The sequence below is a fragment of the Aulonocara sp. 'chitande type north' Nkhata Bay genome, linkage group LG14 (assembly GCF_057382095.1).
Source record: "Aulonocara sp. 'chitande type north' Nkhata Bay isolate Kocher_YH1m ecotype deep benthic linkage group LG14, A_spYH_male_GT1.1, whole genome shotgun sequence".
Classification (NCBI taxonomy): domain Eukaryota; kingdom Metazoa; phylum Chordata; class Actinopteri; order Cichliformes; family Cichlidae; genus Aulonocara; species Aulonocara sp. 'chitande type north' Nkhata Bay.
The window spans coordinates 27,038,135-27,062,030 of NC_141357.1; the positions used below are offsets into that span (position 1 = coordinate 27,038,135).

The window sequence follows — 23,896 nt, forward strand, 5'->3', positions numbered from 1 at the left end:
GAATATTTACACGTTGCGCTGTCCTGCACGGTGCTGGACGGGATTCTTTTAACAATAGAAATGGCTGGAGGTGCTGCAATTATTTGCACGCCAGATTTCCATTGTCTCTCTTTGTGAAATCCCTTCTGCTGCCACACAAGCTGTCTTTCCCTAAACTCAATCACAAAGATTTATATGGCTGATGGGATTAGTTTAAGCCATTAGGAGTAGTTAATGGTCTTTCCCGGTGTTGGTAAGTAACACTGGCTAATTGACCAGGGCCAGCAGACAGCTGACACCGATTCACAGCAACAAGTGGTTCCTGCTGACATGAAGTTAGGACCTGCAGAGGGACAACAAACAGGGTTCACGCTCCTGAATGCTCGGCTGAATTGATCTGGATTTTTTCCCCCACCATTTAGCTGAAATTTAAAAGGACTTGGTGCTCACAGGTAAGACTCATAAATGTATAAAACATACATGACTTTGGAAGGGAAAATGTCAAATATTAAATTGTGAGAGGGACCCCTGCTGTAAGACGGGGACAATTTAAATATTTTGAGAAGTATTTGTAAATATACTTCTCAAACATAAAATTACATCTATTTTCCCCATGTTATGTTAATTATGTGATAATTCAGGTGATTAAATCAAATTAACTTGTGTTACAGTTGCTCTGGGACTGCAAGTGATAGCTGTTTTTCCATTTTTGTTCTGCTTTTTGACCAATAAACTGCCTGAAAACAGTCAAATGTTTCTTAGAAGTTTAGTTGATGATCATATAAAACGATGAAATATTAACATTAGATGAGGTGAATAAAACATTTCTCAGAAACGACCTTAACTGTTCAGCTGTCGTTTGTGCCAGTTTGTTTTACTAATGACATGTTAAAAAATAAAGGATGCAAATTAATAACCTTTTTTTTTCTGAGCATGAAAAAAAAGAGCACATGTCATGTCAGAGGCGAGCCCCGGTGCTATCTGTGCCCTCCGATGACACAGCAAGATGTTTCCAAAGCCTTATTCACTCTGTTTGCTGTTCGCCTAACAAACAGCTCCTTTATGAGATTAAAGGATTTCTGTGGCACGCTGACATGCACGAAATTTAGAGAACATAGGAGGTGTAGCCTCTCGCTAATCTTGTCTTTATGAGAAAGGAGGGATCAGGCTATTGGATTGCTGCAGCGAAGACAGGTTGTCGGAAAGGAGTACACCCGACTTTTTTTTTATAGTTTTTAAATGTTTGTAGTCCCAGTGAGCAAAACTACAGAGCCCACTGTGCACTGCAAGCACAGAGACCAATACAGTTGTCTGCCACTGCGTTAATACTGTGTACAGATTAATTACCTGTTGATATGAATGAAATAGGTGAGGACTGTTTTATGATCAGGTTATTTTCTGCTTCTTTCCTATGTGTCCCACATTTACAATAAATCACTAGAGATTAATTTTCTCTAATATTATATTCATCACTTTGCCTCCCATTCGCTAACAGCATTACTAATCATGTGTCCTTGAAACGGATGGATTTTAAATGAATTAAATGGATTGGCACACAAACTGCCTCAATTGGATTACCATCTGTGATGCAAGCTAACAAGATACAGTCATTTGCATGTGATTTGAAAAGCAAATTGCCTAAAAGGTTTACTCAATACTGTACAATATGTTTTAGAAAACATTCTTAATGGTTGGTGACCTTAAATCAAAAACCACAATGAACTGGAGATCAGGGAGCTCCGCAGTATCCAAAACTTCCCAGGAAAATCATCCTGTTTGAAAGTTCTCTGCAGTTTCAATATAAGAGACGGTGAAACGCTTTAAATGGGATTTTCTGATACTCTAAATGAAGCCAATTTACCAACATGTAAACAGATTTAGGGCAAGAAAACAAGGCTTATGTTGTGGTTAACTAACTTACCCTATAGTGTGAGACTTTAAAATCTCCTGCTCTACTGCATGCGATCTGCCATCTTAGCTCAGAAACTAAAACTGTCAATTGTTTCTGTCTCATCAGTCTGCTTCCTGCGACCACAGCCTGCTCCGTCAACTTCTCCACATGCATCAGAACATCCCCCGGCATGCCTTCACTCCCGTCCTGCAGCAGTCCTCGAGCATCCTGCCAAATCCAGCATTGATGGGACCTCAGGACAGAAATGTGAGATGTGATTACTTTAACTATCCTCATGTGAAGCTGCTCAGACTTGGAAGTTATTCCAGGCCCCTCGCCTGCTTTTACCTACTCCTCACTGATATCCATCTTTTACATCTTGCTACAGTTTAACACAAACCTGCCCGGACAAACAATGAGGACTTTCTTTGCACCCATCACAGCCTCGCACAGAGCAACAACTAGATCCTCTAACTCAACAGTGAGTAAAAAACTCAAGAATCTCAGTAACTAAAATATATAAAATGTTACTTCGCTTTCCTTTTAAATTGATGAAATTGTTTTCATTAAAATGAATGATTTCTTTTCCAGATACGAGGGAGATGGGGCGCACTGCACGTGTGTATTGCGTGGAAAATTTACCACCACAAACAACTCAAGGTGAGCGCTAAATAAATTTAATTGTTATTTTTTTTATTGGGATTTGTGGTAGTTTTGAACGTCTCTACGTGTTTTGGGAGTTACGTGTGGAAGCATTGGTGATCCCATGCAGACTGTAGGCTCTGGTTCCTGCTCTCAGCTGACAGAAGTGGCACCCTGCGGTCTTCTGCCAGTCGCTCTGCTGTCGCCCATCTACTTTACGATTGGATTTGTTGTGTATTCAGAGATGCTCTTCAGCACCTCCTCATACTCTTATTTTGAGTGTAATTCATTTCCTAAGAGATAAACTACCTGAGCTTTATTGTTTTTCAGCTCAGAGGTATGTCACAATAATGCTGTTATTGTGAATTGTATTGCTCACAGTATTGTGAAAAGTTCGCAGAGGGATAATATTAATGGATCATACTGATCTTGAATTGCACAGCTGATTTGTCTGATAACCAACATGTAATATTTAATTTACCAGAAATTGCAACAAATGCACAGCAGTCAACAGGAGCTGACACCTGAGTGTCCTGCTAGCAGTCCCTCTGCCTCTGTGCAACAAAAGGAACTACACCAGCCGTGTGCACACCCATGTTCAGGTGAGTTTCACGCCAGCAATGATTAAGTAGAAATGTAGCACTGATCCTTTTCTTGGACTTAGACTCTTCGTCTGAATTCTCTTCAGGTGGAAGTAAGAGTGAAACTACAAGCTGTGACTGTTCTGTCTCTGACCTTCAAACGCCTCCACCAGTGTCTACCCACAGCCGTGGGTACAGGGAGAAACTTGACTGTGAGAAGCAGGACCAGCACTCAACACCTGATAAGAAAGAGAAACACCAGATCCACCAATCTAGCCCAACAAAGAATTTACCTCATAAAGAGAAGTTCAGGGAATTAATAGTCACTTCTGACCTTGATGGCAGACACAGCGGATCGCTCGACAGGAAGAGGCAGTTTGAGTGTGAAGGCATCAACAAAGCAAAGAGAATGAGGCACGAAATGTCCAACAGTCCGTTTGGTTCTTCTCAGACTTTGCAGTATTATCCATCTCCATTCATCACAACTTATACACATCCACCAGCACACAACATGCAAGTGCAACACACTAACATGAGTGATTGCTCTTTCCTGTATCCTAACAGCATTAGATTTAACGCGTCTTATCCAGACACCAAGACGCATCCCTGCCAGACTTCTTCATGGGAGACAATGAGGGACACACACAGTTTCCATTTTAGGAAACACACCCTTAAAGACTACTCACTGAATACCTGCAAGGCAATCAGGAAACCTCTTTATTTCCTTCGAGTGAGGGAGACACTTCTGTCGAGAGAAGTGTCAACACCGCTGCAGACGCCAGCGGCCTCATACTGGCTCTGATGCAGTATTGGGACCCTGAGTCTCCAGAGTAGGCTCAGAAAGGGAGAGCTCACATTCTCAAATTTCATCTCTCACTTCAGTTTTATTTATACCGAGCCAAATAAAAACAGTCACCTCAAGGCACTAGGAATCTCTGAGTAATCAGCCAGAGTGGGAGAAAGCACCTCTGACAGAACCAGGTTCATCGAGGGCAAGCATGTCCTGGAACTGGGTGAAGGAAAAATTAAGGATAATGGAAAAAACAGCAACATTTCAAACTCTTAAAGACATAAAACAATGGCTTATAAATGCATGTTGAATGTTTTCAAGGAAGGTCTCCCAGCAGTCTGAGCCATTTGCTTCATAGCTGAAGGGTTGATCCAGCTCTGAATGTAAGCTTAACCTAAAAGCTAAGTTTAATCCAATCTTAAAAGCAGACTGGGTTCCCTAACTCAAGCTGGGAGCTGGTAACAGAGATCATTAGGACATGATGGGTACTATGAGGTATTTAAAAATATATATTTACAGCGCCTGTCTTGTGTTCACTGGTCATTTAGGTTTCTGTGGTACTCCACAGTGAGCAGCACTGATTATTTACACCTTAAAGTGTAAGCAGATTCATGTTCATGTGCTTACTTTTTTTAAGTTGGGCTCAGGTTGGCCTCTAAAAAAAAACCTGGAAAATGAAAAACTGCTGATTTATGGAGTTTATGGAGATTCTGTCTGTAAGACTGTATTTTGCACATAAGCTTTGAGCTAAATGCTAAAAGTGAGGATGTATGAATAGATGTGGATTAACCCTCATTAGCATCCCTAAAACCACAAAGAGACACAAAAACATGGCACGATCTTTTCTTGTTTCAAAAATGTATTTAACTGTGTAACAATAAAATTCAACAAAGGTCACAACAAAAAATAAAGTCTTCGGAATTCAGTGCCTGGAGAACATTTCATGGAACAAGCTTTCTAGTGCTTTTAACTCTTCCCCCATTCATAAAAACTTTAACAGAATTTTTTATTAATTGCATAAAGCCTACACTGGGTGTGGGTCATCTGACCCAGTGCACAGTGAACACTTAAACCACATCCATGCCGAGGCCCCTCGCAACCTCCGTCAGAGCCTGGACTGCTCCGGAAGCCCCAAAACCATCACAGTCCTCCTGCATCAGTCCTGCAGACTCGTCCTCAATGTGAGGAATGGTGCTCATCACACAGTAGACAGGAGAGTCGCTGCCTCTGGGGCTGGCTTGAGATGACATGTCCTCACCTCCTGAGAACTCTGAGGAGTAGGAGGAGCTGGAGGAGGGCGAGGAGGATCCTGTGGGAGAGCTTCGGCCGCTCTCCAGCGTGACAACAGCGCTCTCGTCCTGACTGCTGCCACTCAGACTTTTCTGAAGGCTCTGAGGCTTCTTGGCCATGTTCTTCATGATCTCCTTTGTCACTTCAACAGTCTCAAAGCGCACCATATTTAACTTCAGGAAACCATCGACATCCTTCCTGTACCTGTATGACAGGAGAGGAGAGGAATCCATTTGAGTTTTTACTTTTTTTCAGCTCTACTTAAATTATATTCGTCGCACCCAGAGGACTGTAAAGCAGAGAGGATGACTATTACCACAGGTGACTCACCTAAAGCGGGAATGTCCAGAGGGCCACTTCAGCTCATGCTTCTTACGAAGGTGAAGTGTAAGAGTGTAACACCAAGAGAACACCTTATCACAGATATGGCATTTATATTTAGCCATTCCCCCAACCTATTGGTCATCAACAAAAAACCATATCTACAGTCACAGCAGGCTGAGATGATCTGACCAGGTAATATGTTGGACGACACTGTGTTACAAACCTCATGGACTCTCTTGAAGTGCTGGCTCATTGTTTGGAACGTATGACAAGTATAATCACAGCCCTCCACTGTACAGCTGTACATGGTGCCCTCATTGTGAACCTCTGTGTGCTTCTGCAGATCGCGCTGGTTCTTAAATCTGTGGGGAAATAAAGATGGAAACAGTTAAAATTACTGGCGACTGTAGCTTTTACCCCTCAGCCTCCCTGTAGATGCACCTCTGGTATAAATGTAAAAATCCAAAGTGATTTTCAGAATAGTTGACCTCACTGAGATTCCAACCTGAGGGAGATTTGGTGTCAATTTCAAATACTTGGTGACATCTTTTTCGAGTTTTCGCATTTGCAAGATCTTTAGAAACCTTGAGGACCAAGTCACTGAGTTTCAAAGTCATCTGAGACTTTTTGTAGAATCACTTATGGTATGAATTTAAAAATCCTGTCGCCTCCTTTTTTGTATTCACAAATTTGAATGTCCAAGCCGCCTGCACAGCAGGGTTACGACAGCACCCCATCAGCCTTTCAAGGCTGAGGGGTAAAAACTGATTTTGGTAATAAAGATGTGGCTCTAGCAGCATTCTCACTCACATGTCACATGTTTGAGCCTCTTACTTCTTACTTACTTATAGTTGTTTACATTTTCAATACAGATGAGTCAAAAATTGCACTGCTACTTAAAAAGTCCCATATTATGGCCCGTTTCTACCCTCATGTGTTCTATTAATATCTTTTTCAAGTTTCAGCTAAAAAATACCTCACAGGTCACTAATTCTTCCCCACCTTTATACCCCTGCTTTTAACTCATCTACTAACAGGGCGTATCTGGGGGCTTTAAAAGCAAACGAGCTGCTGTGCGACTGAGCTCCAGCCAGGAACAGTCACAGCACACAGCTCTACTGAGTATATAAAAGAAATAAAATTACACACTGCAGAGTTTTTCCTGGCTCGAAATGGGCTGTTCTGAGGGATGAATATGCACATAAGCAGGACTGGTCAGCATAGGCAGTAAAGTCTGTGTTACTGAACAGAAGTGCCTGCATTTTCCTGTTCTTTGTGGTTACTTCATACATAAAAATGTCTATTGTGCTTGAGTAAACAACACCCCAAATGAAACAGAAACAGTTACAAACATCTGTATGTCAATCCTGCTGGTTCTCCTTTGGGGGAGGGTCAGTTGGAGACGATGATTAGGCTGTTCTGACATCACAGGAGGCTGCAAACCAATATATCTCATACAGAGACATAAATGATTGAAAGACAATAAAACAAGGAACTGGTTTCTTTTTTCACATTTTGTGGCTCTTTCTTTAAAAACCCCTTTAAACACAATATTTTAACGAACCTTTCCTAATAGTTTGGTTAAGGTCTTATTAGGAGAATTCCTTAAAGGGTATACAATATTTTTAAGGCACGACTAAAGACTGGTTACATTTGAAGCAGATATTAAAGGGAGTATTTTGACTAAAAACATATAATAAAAAGATCTAAAGAGCAGATATTATCCTGAGCTCATTTCCAGCTCCCATTTTTGTTCTTTGACTCTATACTAGAGTAGCTTTGCATAAATCACAGTTAAGAATAATCCCTGTTTGTTATATACCAGGCCCATGGTGCACCCACTTTGTTCTTCCTCAGTCTGAAAGACCTTTTTTAGCGAATCCTGTATTCACAAACAGAGCTGTGTACCTGAGAGCACCATGTTAAGGATACTGACAAGCTAAGAGCAGAAAACTGTGAGAAATCAAGCATTTAAAGTCACATGAGTTTTTGCCTCACAGGGATTACTTACACATACACAAACTGAAGGAAATAATGAGTGAGCTGGAATGAAAACTTCCTTGTGACTTTGGATGTGAAAAATGCTACATGGTTCCTCACAAATACACGATTTAAGACGTTAATGATAAAAAAAATTTATGGAAGAGAATTTTACTGAAATAGCTGAAACTTGATAACCCAGCTTTCGCTGCCAGATTAAAGAAAACGATGGAGTTAAGAGTGTGTTTGCTGTTAACTGAACACTTGATGAGCTGTGTTGGAGGATCTACCTTTTGTCACAGAAGTCGCACGGGAACGGACGCTCATCACAATGGCGGAACCTGATGTGGATCTTCAGAGCAGCCAAAGTGGTGCAGGTCATGTCACAAAAGGGACACTTCACCTGATTCACTGAGAGTAAAAAGAAAAAAAAGGCGGGCAATGCATGTAACAGATGATCAAACTGAGTCAGAGATCCACCATGGATCTATTAACGTTTAATAACTAACAGATCACAAAGAAACTGAAATAGATCAGATTTTGTACACCTGACCAACCAAATGACATAACTCAGTACAAAATAAGAGCTCAATGAATACAAATCTAAAGACCACACAGTAGGGAGCTTGACAACAGAAACAAAAGAAAATCTGTAGCAATGTGCAATAAACTGCTCATAAACCGCTCTCTCCATTTCTAATATTTCAAGACAAACAGCCATAAAAACAATTTAATCCCAAAAGAAAATTTAGGAATAAAACTCACCATGCTGACGAACATGATCCCGCAAAAGCCTCTCGCTGGAAAAAGCTTTCCCACAGTGTTCACAAACCAGCGTCTCTGTTAGGATAAGTACACATACAAACATCAGCAATAAGGCGGCGCAATTAAAACATCAACATCACAGAAATTTAATGCGAGCTTAAGCGTCCGTCTCACCTACTGGCTCAGCTTGCCTGTGCAGGTGGTCAAACAGCTTTGTGTTGCTGGAGAACATGCTGCCACACGTAGGACAGGCGACAAGGCGCTCCTGAGTATGGCTCCGCATATGTTCCCTCAAACGGTATCTGATCTTGAAAAAGGCGTCGCAGCCTGTGAACAAAACGGGAAATGTCACACGGTGTCCAAGGAGATAGCGTCTCACGAACGTTTAAAAAACTCCCGGTCGTACCTGCCCACTGGCAGAAGAGCGCCTGCTGTTGTTGAGGCAGAGACTGTGGTTCAGCACTTTCTATGTGGTTGTCCACATGTCGATAGAACCACTCAGGATTATTAAATGTACACTTTAAAAAAGAAAACAAGGAAAAAATAAATAAATCCCATGATAATATATCAATCGTTTAGTGAAGACTGGATAACTTAAATGAAAAATACGTACATCACATTGCTCCCACTGGCAAACATATCCGTCTGATCCTTCAGGGACCAGATTGTTGCTGTGCATGCCTTGATTGCAGCTGGGAAGATCTGGACGGGACTTGAGCAGCTGTGACCCAATGAACTTGAGCTTCCCATGGTAGTTGTGGAAATAAGCATGGACCTCCAGCTCTGCAGGGCTACCCATGGAGAGAAATTCACATCCATTCCAGAGACAAGCATATTCATCTAACGAAAAAAAAAAAGAAAGAAAGAAAGAAAGAAAGAAAGAGAATCAGTAATTATTGCAATGTCATTACAGAATGTTTAAAGCAACTTTAAAAACTTTAAAGCACCCACATGTCCAATAACATGAAAACCAGATTAACCGTGATCAGCATGAGGTTGAGAAGTATCCCATCGTATAGTCTGGTGTTGAGTAGAGACAGTTGCTGTCACAAAATAAAAATAAAACCATGTACCGGCAAAATCTGACTGTAGCTACAAAAGCAGTTTTACTTGTGACTCAAATGAAGCAGGGGGCTTTTTAGTGCACTCTGCAGCACTGCCATTCGTAGCATTTGTAATATAAGCAGGTTATGGTTAGATGATGCAGAGATGACTGGTAGGGGTGAGTGATTAAAATAAGCATTTACCAGTAAAATAGTACAGACATCACAAAAAATTCTAATAATCACAATTAGTTTAATCCATAAACTTGCCCCTTTCATGATTTTTCTTTTTTTTTTTGCATATTTGTTTCAGATCATCAAACTAATTTTAATATTAGCTAAAGACAATCTAATATCTACAAAGGCAGTATTACTGAATCACCAAAATTACTCTAAGAGCGCCTCAGCGACTCATCCAAGAGGTCACAAAAGAACCCAAAACAAGAAAATGTGCCACAGCCTGGCCGATGGAGGGACAAAAGTATAAGAGAGGATGAGCTGAAAGGAAAAACAAGAGAAATGCTGCAAAACAGAAAACAGCACAATGATATTTTTTATCTCTGTAATCTTGTCCATATAAATCACTGTAAGCCAAAATTTATTTTAAATGACAATAAAATCCAATCCCTTGCACTGATCTACACACAACCACAATGAGAGTTCAGTAACAGAAGCACCTCTTTGTAATATTCAACAGGCATATTTAAACTGGACAACACTTGGACCAAACACTGACCATTAAACCCCATGCTAATAAACTAAATGTGCTGCCCAACAAAAGCTGACCCCTCGCCCACCCCTGCACGCAAAATCGCTTACCCAGCTCCTCCAGGGCATCGTTGTCCCCCAGGTAGTCCTTCAAATGCAGACACATGTGGTCGCTGAGCTCCTCCATGGAGCGGCCCGTGAAACTGCACGAACCCCACTCACAGACCACCTCAAAGTTCCCGAGTCTCTTTGTTGTCATCATGTCGTTGAGTCCTGTGAGCTCAGCCCCTCACACCCTAACCAGCCACACAGAAAGTAGGCACATATGTTTAACCCAGAGAGAAAAGGAAACGTTAAACTACGACATCTAAACTACTAAAGACGCCGTTTTGCTAGTTAGCATGTGCTAACGAGGACTGATGGTGTCATGGAAACTGAAACATGTCTGTAAATGTTTGAAGAGTCATTAGCTGAAGTTAGCGCCAAAGCTCTCACTATCTGACTGAATGAGTAACTAAAACCACATCAAAACATATATTTTTGGTCATAACAGTTAATGAGGCCGTTCACACCTAACAACAGTTTACTTCATCCTTAAGAAGTTGTGTTTGTGCAGATGATGTTTATCTGGCTAACAGATTAGCTCCCGCGAAACCTGTCACAGGTCTGTGCTCTTTATCCGACTTTTCCTAAATTAATACAGCTTGTACATTTTAACCCGGGATTGTATAAATTCATACTGTTGTTTCTAACTCTAGTGATACACAAGTTTTTCATAAATGTTTCTTACAGCAGTTAATATCACTTTGTGCAGCAGATCTGAGCTCCTCCTTGCGCTTCCCTCCTCTCAGCTTGTTTGGCTTTGTTTATTTCCTGTCGCTTCTTCTTCGTTTATTATTAAAACTGTGCCGGGAAAGCTGAGCATATCGCCACCTACTGCACTGGAAACCGCAGCAAACTAAAGCCTGAAGTAAATAGCGTTTTGTTTTTATACACTTCTTATTATTATTACTATCCCCTCTTCTGCTTCTTCTTTTTCTTCTTCTTCTTTCAGCTTCTCTCTTTAGACGGTCCCACAATGGATTATCTACATCTATCTCTCTATCCTTCTATCACAAATCACCCCTGAAGCTCATCTACACCCACTCCACCCTGTCTGCACTCTCTTCTTCTCTGGATGACTGATTCCAGGTATTTAAACTCATCCAGCTCGAATTTTATGGCATTATTTTTGTGCCACGCCATAAAATTTCAATTTGAAATAAATACATAAACTCAAAGAAAGGTGAAAGAAAAGAAAAATTGTTTCTTAATTTCTTAAAATAAATCCTCACATTTATGAGAAAAATGTATTTTGTAGTGAAGGAACAAGTCAACCCTTCCCTTTGTATCCTAAAATTAACTTTAAAAAGGTCCAATTCTAGACCTCCTTAAATGCTGTGATGATATCATGATTTTGGGCTACAATTAATATTTCTTTATTGTATCAGACTAAATATATAAATATAATTTAATGTGGTTATTTACTGCAGGGATAATACACACTCCACACACACACACAAATATACATTATTTTAATTTGTTCTTATCTTGTATTTACATTTTAATATCCATAAAACATAAAATAACAAGATCCTCGGAATGAATATGGAGTAGTATGGTTTAGTTACGGAGTTTCATTTAAGTAAAAATACTAATAAAATACTTCAGTACCTGCCCTGAGTTCACTTAAAGTACTATTTAGGAAAGTATAAAAAAAGAGCATAAAATAGTCACAAACATAAAATATTTTATATCATAAGATTATTCATATGCGGTTTAAATTCAGCCAGTTTAGTTTAGTTTAGATGTTGTAATCAACTTTTTAGAAAAACTATATATACATTTCTATATTAATTGATCAGCTCAGTTATGATTTTATAGTAAAAGAATCTCAACCCTGTGTTTAAGTAGCGCCACTGATAACCTCGGAAAGCCTTCTGTCTTCTTTGTTCCTTCTTTGGCAGTGCAGTTAAACCACAGCTCTTATGTCTGTTTTTATCTGTAAACGCCAGACCAAACTCCTCCCAGGAAGTGACAACAACTTCTCCTCCACCCTGTCAGCATTTCCTCCAGACACAGAGTGTGAACAAAGAAACAGACCTGTACAATAAGGACTGCCGTGATCAAGCTATTTCACGTGCAGTGGACGGATTAAATGATAGCAGTAATTTTCACTGTTAAATAGTCCTCTCTTGTATAAATTCAGAAATGTTTCCTGTCAGTCTGAAAATCATCCATGCATGCAACTTTATTCTTTATTTTATTCACTTTATTTATCTGGAATGATTTTGATCTTTGACCAAAATCTCTGCATTTTTTCTAGTGTGGTTGATAATTATGACCCAGGCTTAATTATTCCCCTTCTGTTGTGCTGTACTATACTGCATTCTTACACTGGGAAGGTTTCACATGTTGTTAATAGACAGAAAAGAGATGATTTACACCTGAAGGAACTGGTTATCCCTACCAGCCTGAGAAAGCCCTTAATGCCAACAGAAACAGGAAGCCACTGTAAGCAGAAGGAAACCTGAGATCAGCCTGCAGCCACCTTTCAATCAAGGCTCACAAGGTTCACTGTCAGATTGTGCCATAGATCCCCTCCACTAGAGGTCATGATTTGCTGACCGTCAGTCCTTTGTCTGTCAAAGAAATACAATATTTTCACAAGAGTGCGTGTCTCCTAAAGTGAAGTCAGTGCTACACTAATAAAGTTGCTCAGTGTTGCACAAAATGCAGGTATTCATAACAGCAGCCTTATACTGTGGTGCGCATTCAAGGTGATTCATTCCTCTGTGTTCTCAAAAATGAGCTGCTATAAAACGAATAAAGTGGGAAATCATCGGCAGTCTCTTCTGTGCTGTGAATATTTAATACAAATATTGTGCATGCCATTTCCCCCACACATGCATTCAAGCCTAAACCCTTTTTACTGTCACAGCTCCTGTTTTGTTTGTGACGGTCACTGAAGTTTATTGTTTCCACCATAATGAACTTCAAAAATATACAATACAATATAATAAGAATATATAATATAATAAGAACTCTTACTTGCACCAACAGTACAATATAGGGAGGGACCATGACCAGCCACAAATGTGTTTTAGGGCAGGGGGGGTGGGCAGAGCCTAGGCAGCTCCAGCGCCATTGCTGATCTCTTATTCAATATTTCATGCTGCTCTGCAAACACGAGGGCCCATAACGACTGAATTATTGATGCAGATTTATGTCAGGATGACTGATTCACAGGAAAATGACCACCAGACACCAAAAAGGATGATAAAGGGATAAATGAATGTTTCTTTCCAGTCTTACATCCGCCCTTTCATGATTTTATTAACAGTGAGTGTTTTGTTTTCAGATGAGAGCACTTTGGCTAGCTTGTTTAAACTGAACTGAACGATGCTCGCATAAAATATATTTATGCAACCTTTAAATGGCTCTCAATTTTACCAGAGTTTGGAGGAGGGAACATCTGCAGAGCACAAACTGTAAGGTCAACAGAAAACCACAAAATCCAGACTTGAAGGAGAATGTCTCAGATTTCTCTTCTGGAGAAATGCAAACCAGCAACACTGAAGTTAAATAGCAATTCAGTACTCTTGCTTAATTATTTAGTTCGAGCCTTGGCACAGATACCCTAAGTTTTCAGTTGACTTGGCTTTCTTTGGAAATTCTTCAAGATACAAGTATCTCTTGATGTACAAAATAATATTTTAGGAGGTTAGATGTAAGTTGTAGAAAGATATTTCAAAGAAAACATGAGTAACCACACAGATTTATCATCATTTCATTTCTTCTGGACTTCCCCGCCTTGCATTTTTATGTCAGTCTACACTGGCCACTTTATAAGGTACAGAAAGCTAGTGCTAACCCCTTTTGCCTTCAGAGTTGTCCTTATTCTCGGCATAGATTCAATAAGGAGCTGGAAAAAAGGATATTTGATACGAAAGCATCACAGAGTTGCTGCAGATTAGTCGACTGCACATGTGTGATGTTGATCTCCTGTTCCACCAGATCCCAAAGGTGCTTTATTGGATTGAGATCTGGTGAGTGTGGAAGCCAGTTGAATACAGTGAACCCCATGTTCAAGAAACCAGTTTACGATGATTTAAGGTATGTGACATGCCGCATTATCCTGCAGGAAGCAACCATCAGAAGATGGGTACACTGTGGTCATAAAGGGATGGACTTGGTCAGCAACATTAATTGGGTTGGCTTTGGTGCTTAAATAATGCTCATTTGGTTACCAATGGGAAACAAAATGTGCCAAGAAAATATCCCCCTTACCATTACACCACCAGCAGCCTGAACTGTTGATACAAGGAAGGATGGATCCATGATTTCATGTTGTTTGTACCCAATTCTTAGCCTAACTCACCAGACATGGACACGTGTTACCAATGTTTTATGGTTTAATTTCTGAACTGTAGCTTCAGTTTCATGACAGGAGTCATGTTATCTTCTGCTGCTGTAGCCCATCTGCTTCAAGGTTTGACATGTTGTGCATATTCAGAGATCCTCTTCTACATACCTTGATTGCAATAAGTCTTTTTGAGCTGTTGCCTTCCTTCCTTTTCTCTGACCTCTGGATATTTGTGATAATGAGCAGCTGAACAGGTGTACCTAACAAAGTGGACAGTGACTGTATATGAAATTTACTTAACAGGATAAGCTGTTGCATTTTAATAAACACTAAAGTCCAAATAAATTCAACAAGTCACAATGCAGGATTCTGCATCACTTTAATCAGTTCATCCAAAGCAAGCTGAGAATACAAGTACAATATCACAACAGCAGTATGACATACGCATGTCATATCATCACTTCACTCTGGTCTGACGCCACGCGCAGTCCAAACCAGACAGCATATAAGATGAGAGATATAGCACCAGAGTGTCGGAGTGCATAGCAGCACTTGTAGTGGTTGGGTCAGACTTGATGCTTAGCAGGCAGCAGGCTGAAGAGGTCAAACACACACACGCACGCACAAAAAAACTTTCACTCAGTTATCACTCATGCACTCACACACACAGAAGCTAAAACTGGAAGCAGACCCACGGTGGCTAGTGCTAGACTGGGCCCTCACACACTGCGGCCGTGTCGGCCACTGAGGGTATCACGGTATACGTCTGTGTTTACAACCAGAGAGGGAAGGCTGGGCTGTGATGACTTTTTGAGGTCATGTCACGAAGAACTCATGCGAGTTTTAGATTTTCAGACAGCAGCAGTTTAAAGAGTCCTGGCCCATTCCTTGTCCTTCAACACATCAGTGCATTCAGTGTGAAAAATGTTGAGCAAATCTAACTAGTTCTCTCTCTTTTTTTAGGCCTATTTGTCTTTTCTTTTCTTTTTTTTAAATTATTTAGCACAACTACAGCGTCACAGCTCAGAGGGGAGGGTGGAGTACAATGCCACAAAGTACTGAGTCATCGTGAAAATTATGGTTTTCTTATTAAATCAAGGGAGTGGATCTCCATTTAGATTGCTTGTGGGTGAAACCATATTGCTGGTGTGTTTATTTTACAGCTTTAATAGCCACTAGACTATGATTTTACTCACCGTATGTACCTTTTTGGTGTGATCAGAATCTATTTCTACTCATGCATTATGTTTGAGAAGGATTTAACCCTATACATTTATCTTTGAAAGCTCAATTTACAAGCTAGGATGTGACTGTGACAGACAGTCAGCTAATGAACCGAAAACAGGGTCTTGCATGCAAGCTGTAGTAATTATATTACAGTTCACTTTCTATCTCAGCAGATATCATCCAGAACAATGAAATGAAAACCAGGACCATACAGCGGAGGCACTGTAATTCACCGTGAAACAGATTATTCACTTTTCACAAAAATCCCTTCATGTGATACAGAAAAACAAAAAAAGCCTCTCTTTGACCTTTTTCTTTTTGTTTACAATCATTTTAACACTGAATTCATCATCCATTCAGACAAAGGTAAAAAGTCCCTTTCATACACACACTACATGTGTACCGATGGCTCCTTTTTAAGGTTTGCTGTCGAAACAGAACTCATAGAAACAATGTGCAAAATTATGTGCTCGATAATAGAAAGCATTTCTGTGCGCCAGAATACATTCACACACGCATAGTTTGCCGTGAAATTATTTGCATTATTCTAAAAGCTCAACATTGGTGCCCATTCAAACTATATATGACCGGACAGCAAAAACAACAGGTAAGGAAATAAACCAAAGGGAAGAGATTCGCTTCATGTGACCACGTCAGCTTGTTTTACTGTTTGCCCGCCTCTGCCAGTCTGTTGCTGATCTCTTTGCTCTTCTTTGTGACGGCTCCGCCCGGTTTGGGTTCTGAGGCGCCCAAAGAAGGTTTCTTCTTGGCTGACTGGGAACTAGAAATCTGCTTCTCTTTAGCTTTTTTCTGCATCCTCCCTGTTGTTGTTGTTGGTGTTGATGATGACTTTTTTGGTTTGGTGCGGGAAACTGGTTTATCCACCTGAAAGAGAGAAGAGACGCGAGAAGAGATTAAACGGATGTCAGAGAAACTGATCAATACTTTGGGAAATGGAATTTATTTTGTTTCCTTGCTTGGAGGATGACAACATCATCATTTAAATATGAATCTAAAGCCGATAGCCAATTACCTTGGCTCAGCTTAGCAAAAATTCTGGATAAACACCCGGCCTTATTGTTCTCCTCTTTAGACACAATCGAACACAACAAACAAATATTTAATGTGAAATCATGTTGAAAATTCAGCAGCACAAACTGCTGTCAGTTTAATAAAATAATTAATAAATATGCCACTACGGTAGATTCCTAATAAAAAAAATTGGCCTGGTTATCCACTGATCACAGATTTCTCTGCCTTCCTGCTGAGCTTGACCCACTTTTAACCACATATGTAAATATCCAGAAGCATCCAGCTCCATTTACTTAAAGTTACTGCAGGCTTCTGGAGTTTAAGAGTCAATGAATGTGTAAAATTGACTCGCTCTGTAACATGTTTTACAGCATCATGTACCACAGATTCTAACTGTGAATGGTGCATTCAATGACAATGGGGTTAGGGTTGATCTTTCCACCCAGGAGTGTGGCTACTCCACCTCTCTCAGCCCATTACAGGTGTTGCTCCATCACTTGCAAAGCCAACAACTGAGCCAATCACATTTGTTCAAACGCCTTATAGCAAGACTTTCTAACTGCAGGATGGTGCAGACTTTAACCCCAATGCAAAACTGCCATTTTAACATGTTGAAATAACAAGTTGCAGATCTCAGCTTAGAAGGGAATTCTGATGCTGATGATCAGGCATGTCGTTGACACTCTGTGGGAATATTCTAGGATTCTACATTTTATTTCGTTTAGTTTTCCACGTTTAACCAGTGGGGGTGACATAATGAAACCAACCAACACCACCACCACCATGTGGGGTGTGAGGAACTAACAGCTAATGAGGTGACAGTAAGGTTTAGACCGCTATGACTGCTAGAACAGCAGAGATGAAACCGAAATGATACATTTTCTTGGTTTTGCTCTGCACTGGAAATTTAAAGGGTGACATGCATATAAATTAAATGTGTTGTACATTCATGTATTCTTTCCATGTCAAACTCACAGGCAGCATACTGTGTTACCATGGAATGCCACTGACCCGCGGACCACATTTTGAGAACCTTTGTGCAAAGCTAATTAACTGCTGGCTCCAAGCAAGAAAACAAATAAGCATACTTCCCAAAATTTTAAGCTAACCATTTACATCTTTACTTACTGTAGGCTAACTGATAGATTATAAATCAAGTCTTATTTTATCATGCAATACAAACCTTCTTTTATCTTGCTACTCAAGATAATTTCAGGCAAATGACACCATATGCTATAGATGATACTTGCATGATGTGGTTAGTGCAATGAAGATAAAGGTCCAAAAAATAGCACAAAAAGCGTGTTTGTGCCTTTCCTTCTCTAAAAAGTGGTTCGTGCAGTTCCTTATTTAATGAACTTTTAAGGAATATAAAGCATACATGGTATTTAGTTTATATTAGTATATGATGTTAGTATTATGCTTTATAAAATGAAGTAATTTGGTTCAACTACTAATACTGGTGGAGGCTTGACAAGCAGGCCTGCATTGGTGAGATTTGTTCAGATCAAAAGATTGAGTGGGGAAAAGTGGGTGCATAGATAAATGTGGCCTCAAGCCAGGCGCTTAGCTCATTTCTGCTCTTGAGCTGGAGTTGCCTTAGTGATAACAGACTGATGGAGGGGCTCCCAGCTTTTATAAATGAGCATCAGCGTCCAGCGACAAAGTTGCAAATCATGCTCAACTTTTGCTGATTAAATAAACCTTACAAACAATATTGTATAAGATGACAGTGAAAGGTTATTTCTGACCAAAAAAAAAAAACGTGTTCAGCTCTATTTCTCAGAGTTGTGTAAAGTAAGTTAGGCGTCGCCATGGCAAACCTTGTTAATAAATTTTGTTGCCAGAGACGGTCAGTGTGGGATTAGGAAGACTATGTTACCATGGTACCAGTGTAAAATAAATAAAGAAAGGCACTGCACTCCATCAGGTTTACCAGACATTTTCAGAACAAAGTCCAGATTAGATTTAACACTTTAAATATTTTTGCTTCTTAATGTTGATGACGTGGGTCTCAAAGAATACAATTTTCTGTTTTTTTTTTCCCAAAACCCCATGATGAACTGTTAAAACTACAAATCTCCACAAAAGGTAGTGGCTGGTGCAGGCTGAGAAGTGGGCAAACAGTGAACAAATAACTTTGGGAGGACTGCATCTGGCCACTGGGTGATAAATGTGACTGAGGCTACGTCCACACTAGCCCGGATAAATATGAAAACGGTGTTTTCGTCTGAGAACGCTCCGCATCCACACGATCGTTTTCAGTCGTTTTCACATTGTTGTGCGTCCACATTTGGAAACGTCTGAAAACGCTTACGTTCCAGTACTGCGGATGCGTGAAACGCAAGACGATTCGACCTGCCTCATTTCTGTCTGCCACTTATTTACTTTTCGGCTCTTTGAAACGTCGCGGCAAAATGTCGAGTTTTTTAAATGGACTAACAATGAGGTGGAGTTGTTGCTGCGAGTAACACAAAAGTACAAAGTTGCAAAAGCGATTGACAATTAAAGAATTTGAAGAAAAGCTCTCTGGAGCATGTACAAACTGATATTAATCTTTAATAGGGCTGTCAAAATTGAGCGCAAACAAAACAACTGCTGTATAATGCCCTCCGCGATCTTAGTTTAATTGGTCACATGACTGCATCACATGACTAAAATGTGCTGTCGTTTTCGAAAAGGTTCGCTGTCCACAGTGTGACGCAAAAACGGCGTTTTCAAATGTTTCCGCTTTGGAGAGCGTTTTCAAAACGCTGCATTTTCCTTGACCGAAAACGCCGTCTCAGCGTGGACGGAAGGCCAAAACGGAGAGAAGAAGATGCGTTTTCACAGGAAAACACATTAGTGTGGACATGGCCTGAAGCTCACATTAGCCAAGACGCATACTGTGTGCGTGTGTGTGTGTGTGTCAGTATGCATGTTTTGGCCTTATCAACTTTGAGGTCAGCCTCCATGCCTTCTAGAAGAAACAGAGAACACACCTGACTACAGCAGATTTAGAACAGAGCTGCTCTCAGTCTCTGAGAAGTCCTACAAGAATGAGAGAAGGAGTGGCCACATGAACACACCACTGTAGACACATGACTAACCAATTCAAACCCATTACATGCAAAAAGATCTTACCGTATGTGGGGAATATCTTCAAATAATAGGTTGGTAAAGGGATTACGTCATATTACCATACTCTAATGATGGAATGTCACTTTAGCTTCTGAAATCGATGCAGTGACCATTTTACTATTCATTAGCATATACATATACAGCTTGCTAAATACACAGTATGTATGCTGATTAGCTGAGCGTAGTGTAGCAGAACCAAGTAGCAATGACAAATGCACATCATGTAATTAAAAAAGAATGTTGACACATAAAACTGTTCTAGTTTGTGTTTATGGGGAGTTAGACCACATGCCATTAGGCACTTCTTGAATATTTTGTATAATGAGATAACACTTATGGGTTTCAGTGAGTAAGAACTCAAATCACGAAATACAAACTCTAGCATACAGCCGGGTTAATTTAGGTTTGATATGTGTGCAATTACAAGAAGTCAAAATGGAGATGGAGAGGTATAGTTTCTGCAGATTCGTGCGTGGACGTCATCTCACCTTGGCAGGCTCCTTGCTGGGTTCGCTATACAGGCTGCGTATCCTCCTGCGCTCCAGCAGCTTGTTGTCCGTTGGGTGAGCCTTCACCTGCTCCCCCTTGAATGTGGCACTATAGCTGGTTTCCAGACTGGTCTCCTCCCCAGGGGGTTTATACTGGGATGGAGCTTTGATGGGCTTCACTGGCTTCACATCCTTATAAGCCTTGAACTCAGTCCTAAGAACAGTGTAAATGAGATTTTGATTTATTTATTTTTTATTACTGAATAGTTAAGAAAAAAGATAAAATCAGAGTCATTAAATCAACTGACTCCCAAATAAACTGAAACCTGGTCAATGAATCAATTGTTAAAACTGTACACAGCTGTGGTGCTCCTCATACAACCTTAAAATTAACAGCTAGCCAAAATTAAGCATTGAATTGAGAGAAGAGCGGCCACTGATTATACTGTAAAGACGGAAGATTTACAAATAATGATGATAATAATAATAATAGTAATAATAATAATGATAAAAAGCTTTCTATGAAAGGTTTGCAAGGTACAGATTATCCTTGGCATAGAGGCCTAGGATAATTTGACATCACCACTAGAGGCTATCCTCACTTTTATGTCATGTACCAACCATCAGACATGTACACTGTATTCATGTTGATTACAGCTCAGCTGCAGGTTCTGCAGGACTGTCAGTTTATTTTTAGCAGTCAAATCAAAATTTGACCTTCAGATTTATTGTCCACGCTCTGCAAGACCGGGAAGGGGCAACACGTGCTTTCTTTTCAGGTACATGTAGACAAGAAGTGGACTCGTTGTGAGACACCGCTTACACATGTTTTCTATTACACAGCAGGAAATTAATTAGGAATTCTAATTCAGATTATTATTACTATTATTGTTGTTATTAATTATTATTATTATTATTATTATTATTATTATTATTATTATTATTATTATTATTATTATTATTATGACCCTGAAAATAGTTTTTGTTTGTTTTTTTAATAAATGGGAGCTGTTATTGCAATGTGTAACTGTGTTTTATTCACTGCACAAATGAAAACTTCCAGTTTACAACTCAGCCATTCAGAAAGCAAGGTCATTTATGCATACAGTCACTTTATTAGGTACACCTTGGTAGCACCCAGTTGGACTTCCTTTTGCTTTCAGAACTGTCCTCATTCACTGTGGCATAAATTCAATAAGGTGAAATTATTCCTCAGAGATTTTAGTGATAGCATCAACCAGTTGCTGCAGATTTGTCAGCTGCACGTCCATGATGCAAATCTCCCGTTACACCACATCCCAGGGGAGCTTTATTAAATCTATTAGATTGAGGTCTGGTGACTGTGGAGCCCATGTGAGTACTGTAAACTCATTGTCGTATTAAGAAAAAAAACAAAACAACAGTTCGAGATAATCTGAGTCTTGTGACATTTGTGACATTATCCTGCTGGAAGCAGCCATCACAAGATGGGTACACAGTGGTCATAGAGAGACAGACGTGGTCAGCAACAGTACTCACTTGGTAAGGGGCCCAGAAGGCAGGATGGATCCATGCTTGTTGCTAATGCCAAATTCTGAGCCTACCATCTTAATGTTGCAGCAGAAATCGAAGCTTGGAGTGGACACTGTTTTTCCAGCATTTATTGTCCGATTTTAATGGAGGCTATAAAAACTCAAGCTCATTAAATTTATCATTCTGGCAGCCATTTGATTGGCTGATTTGATATTTGTGTTGATGAGCAGTTGAACAGGTGTACCTAACAAAGTGGCCAGTGAGTGTGTGTTCTGGGTTAGAGACAGAAGCCCTTCTTTACTCTTGTATACATGGTTTACTCCTTCATTGGTTTCACATTTTAAAATTCTCATGATCCAAACTGTTTCTACTTCACTGCCTGCAAAACACAGTGAAGTAGACTAATTCAGTTTTGATCTGTAATGAGCTTTTCTCCATGAAATTTCTGTGAAGCATGTCTTCTCAACTTGCATGCCTCGCCTACTCAAAATTGGAGGAAGCCTGAGCAGAAAAAACCCTGTTAAGACATACATGATTACATTCAGATCCTTTTAGTGGCTTTACTCATTCATGGCCCATGGCATTGATTTGGTAGTACTCCCAGGAAGGCTGAAGCAGAAAAAAAAATCAATACTGAACCTTTATCTGTAGCAGTGTCAGTTTACATCTGATATCACTGGAGATTGCAAAAAGAGACCCTTCAATAGCCTACCAAAAAATCCTCTAGTGATTTTTGGGTGACAGCTGAAGTGCTTTCAGGGATGCTGTGCTTATTCCTGCTAACACCCTCTGCTGCTACCGAGTGCACAGTAACAATTACAGAAAATCAAACATGTAAAGAGTGTAGAATAAAAAGTGTTACCTTGAACAGCGCATTGTCACAGCCTTACACTCTTACCTGTAGCTGCTAGAAGTCGACATAACCTCCTTTATCTGCCTGTTCAGAGCGTCTGCAGCCGCTCTGCCTTTCCTCTGCTCCGCGCTCACATCTGCAGCCACCTGTCCCTCCGTCTTCTCACCTGTTTTCCTCTCTGATGACTTTTCCCTCTTCACGCTTCTCTTGACCACCTCCTGTGACTCCTTCTCCTGCGTCTTCTCCTCAATCTCGCTCTTCTCCACGCCGCTCTCGACCTCGGCGGCCACCTGCTCCTGCTTACCGCTTCCTGCGCTCCTTTCCGGACCGCCGGCGGTGGGGCTCGATTTGGGGATCCATGGGTGGTCGTGCTTCTTCGGTATAGGCCAGGGCTTGTAATCCTTCTGATACTGAGTTTCGTTGTTGAAAGGGGCCGGCGATGGCTGGTACTCGTTTCTGGGCTTGCAGCTGGCCTCGGGGCGCACTCTCCACGCCTTGAAGTCTTGGCGCATGACGGACGCAGTAGAGCCATCTTTGCCCGCTGCGGCACCCGTCGCGGGCGGTGCCTTCCCAGCCTCCTGCTCGCCGGGATGGGGCTGGGTTTCTATGGCAATGGCACCGGCCTTCTTCAGTTTCGGCTGCGGATGATGGGGCACATGCGGTACGTCGGCCACGTCGGAGTATCTGGCGAAAACCAAAGGCACCGCGATGTCTGCTTTATCCAGCTCGGACCAAAAGCGATTGATGCAGCAAGCACGCGTAATGCACGGCCATGCCATAATGTTCGATTCTAGGAAGCTGACCAGAGAAAGATGCTAAAGGGGAAGGAAATAAATCGGGGATAAACACGTAAATAAACGTCCTACTCACGACTCGAACCCTCTTCGTTTTTTGTCCAGTCAGGATTACTCTCGCGTTATGCAATTCCGACGAGCAGATCTAATCTTTGCCCGAGACTTACGGGAGAAGCGCCCACACGCCTCCCTCTCTGCCTCCTCCTGCAGGATGTTTCTCTTGTTCAAGTTTCACAGTTTGGGGGCTTGCTGTGGAGTGTATACATTGCTGTCTGGTTGCGCATCAAAGCGACCCCACCCACATTTGTGTGCTCCTTCGACAGTCAGGGGGTCTGCACTGAGTATGCACGATGAACTATCACCTGAGCTCGTCAGCGTCTGGCCAGCAAAGAGGGAGGAGACACGGTTAACCCCAATGCTGCCATGTCACAAACGTAAACCCACAGTGGATGCAAGCCTCGTAGAAGCCTAT

The 23,896-nt window shown here is 40.9% G+C and overlaps 3 protein-coding genes across 6 annotated transcripts; 1 reads left to right on the forward strand and 2 right to left on the reverse strand.

The window, feature by feature from the left end:
* The first annotated feature begins 215 nt into the window (after positions 1 to 215).
* Positions 216 to 6,667, forward strand: LOC147314790 (uncharacterized). 2 transcript variants are annotated; one of them, XM_086261812.1, is made up of 6 exons: positions 216 to 431; positions 1,997 to 2,137; positions 2,259 to 2,351; positions 2,462 to 2,530; positions 2,997 to 3,114; positions 3,201 to 6,659. In XM_086261812.1, the coding sequence occupies exons 2-6, from the start codon at positions 2,039 to 2,041 to the stop codon at positions 3,893 to 3,895; spliced, it is 1,074 nt and encodes a 357-aa protein (XP_086117938.1). In that variant the 5' UTR covers positions 216 to 431; positions 1,997 to 2,038; the 3' UTR covers positions 3,896 to 6,659. The 2 variants fall into 2 exon arrangements, with proteins under 2 accessions (XP_086117938.1, XP_086117939.1); XM_086261813.1 differs by lacking the exon at positions 216 to 431 and having other exon boundaries at positions 1,999 to 2,137; positions 3,201 to 6,667.
* Positions 4,703 to 11,112, reverse strand: LOC147314791 (histone H4 transcription factor). Of its 2 annotated transcripts, XM_086261810.1 has the most exons (10): positions 10,784 to 11,112; positions 10,105 to 10,289; positions 8,856 to 9,082; positions 8,649 to 8,760; positions 8,417 to 8,569; positions 8,243 to 8,317; positions 7,768 to 7,888; positions 5,721 to 5,859; positions 5,504 to 5,628; positions 4,704 to 5,377 (listed from the first exon to the last, which is right to left on the reverse strand). In XM_086261810.1, the coding sequence occupies exons 2-10, from the start codon at positions 10,253 to 10,255 to the stop codon at positions 4,951 to 4,953; spliced, it is 1,530 nt and encodes a 509-aa protein (XP_086117936.1). In that variant the 5' UTR covers positions 10,256 to 10,289; positions 10,784 to 11,112; the 3' UTR covers positions 4,704 to 4,950. The 2 variants fall into 2 exon arrangements, with proteins under 2 accessions (XP_086117937.1, XP_086117936.1); XM_086261811.1 differs by lacking the exons at positions 10,105 to 10,289; positions 10,784 to 11,112 and adding an exon at positions 9,194 to 9,283 and having other exon boundaries at positions 4,703 to 5,377.
* A 3,645-nt stretch (positions 11,113 to 14,757) lies between these two features.
* Positions 14,758 to 23,819, reverse strand: map6b (microtubule-associated protein 6b). 2 transcript variants are annotated; one of them, XM_086261822.1, is made up of 4 exons: positions 22,676 to 23,819; positions 20,266 to 20,479; positions 19,639 to 19,687; positions 16,374 to 16,510 (listed from the first exon to the last, which is right to left on the reverse strand). In XM_086261822.1, the coding sequence occupies exons 1-3, from the start codon at positions 23,407 to 23,409 to the stop codon at positions 19,643 to 19,645; spliced, it is 993 nt and encodes a 330-aa protein (XP_086117948.1). In that variant the 5' UTR covers positions 23,410 to 23,819; the 3' UTR covers positions 16,374 to 16,510; positions 19,639 to 19,642. The 2 variants fall into 2 exon arrangements, with proteins under 2 accessions (XP_086117947.1, XP_086117948.1); XM_086261821.1 differs by lacking the exon at positions 19,639 to 19,687 and having other exon boundaries at positions 14,758 to 16,510; positions 22,676 to 23,816.
* Positions 23,820 to 23,896: the final 77 nt, after the last annotated feature.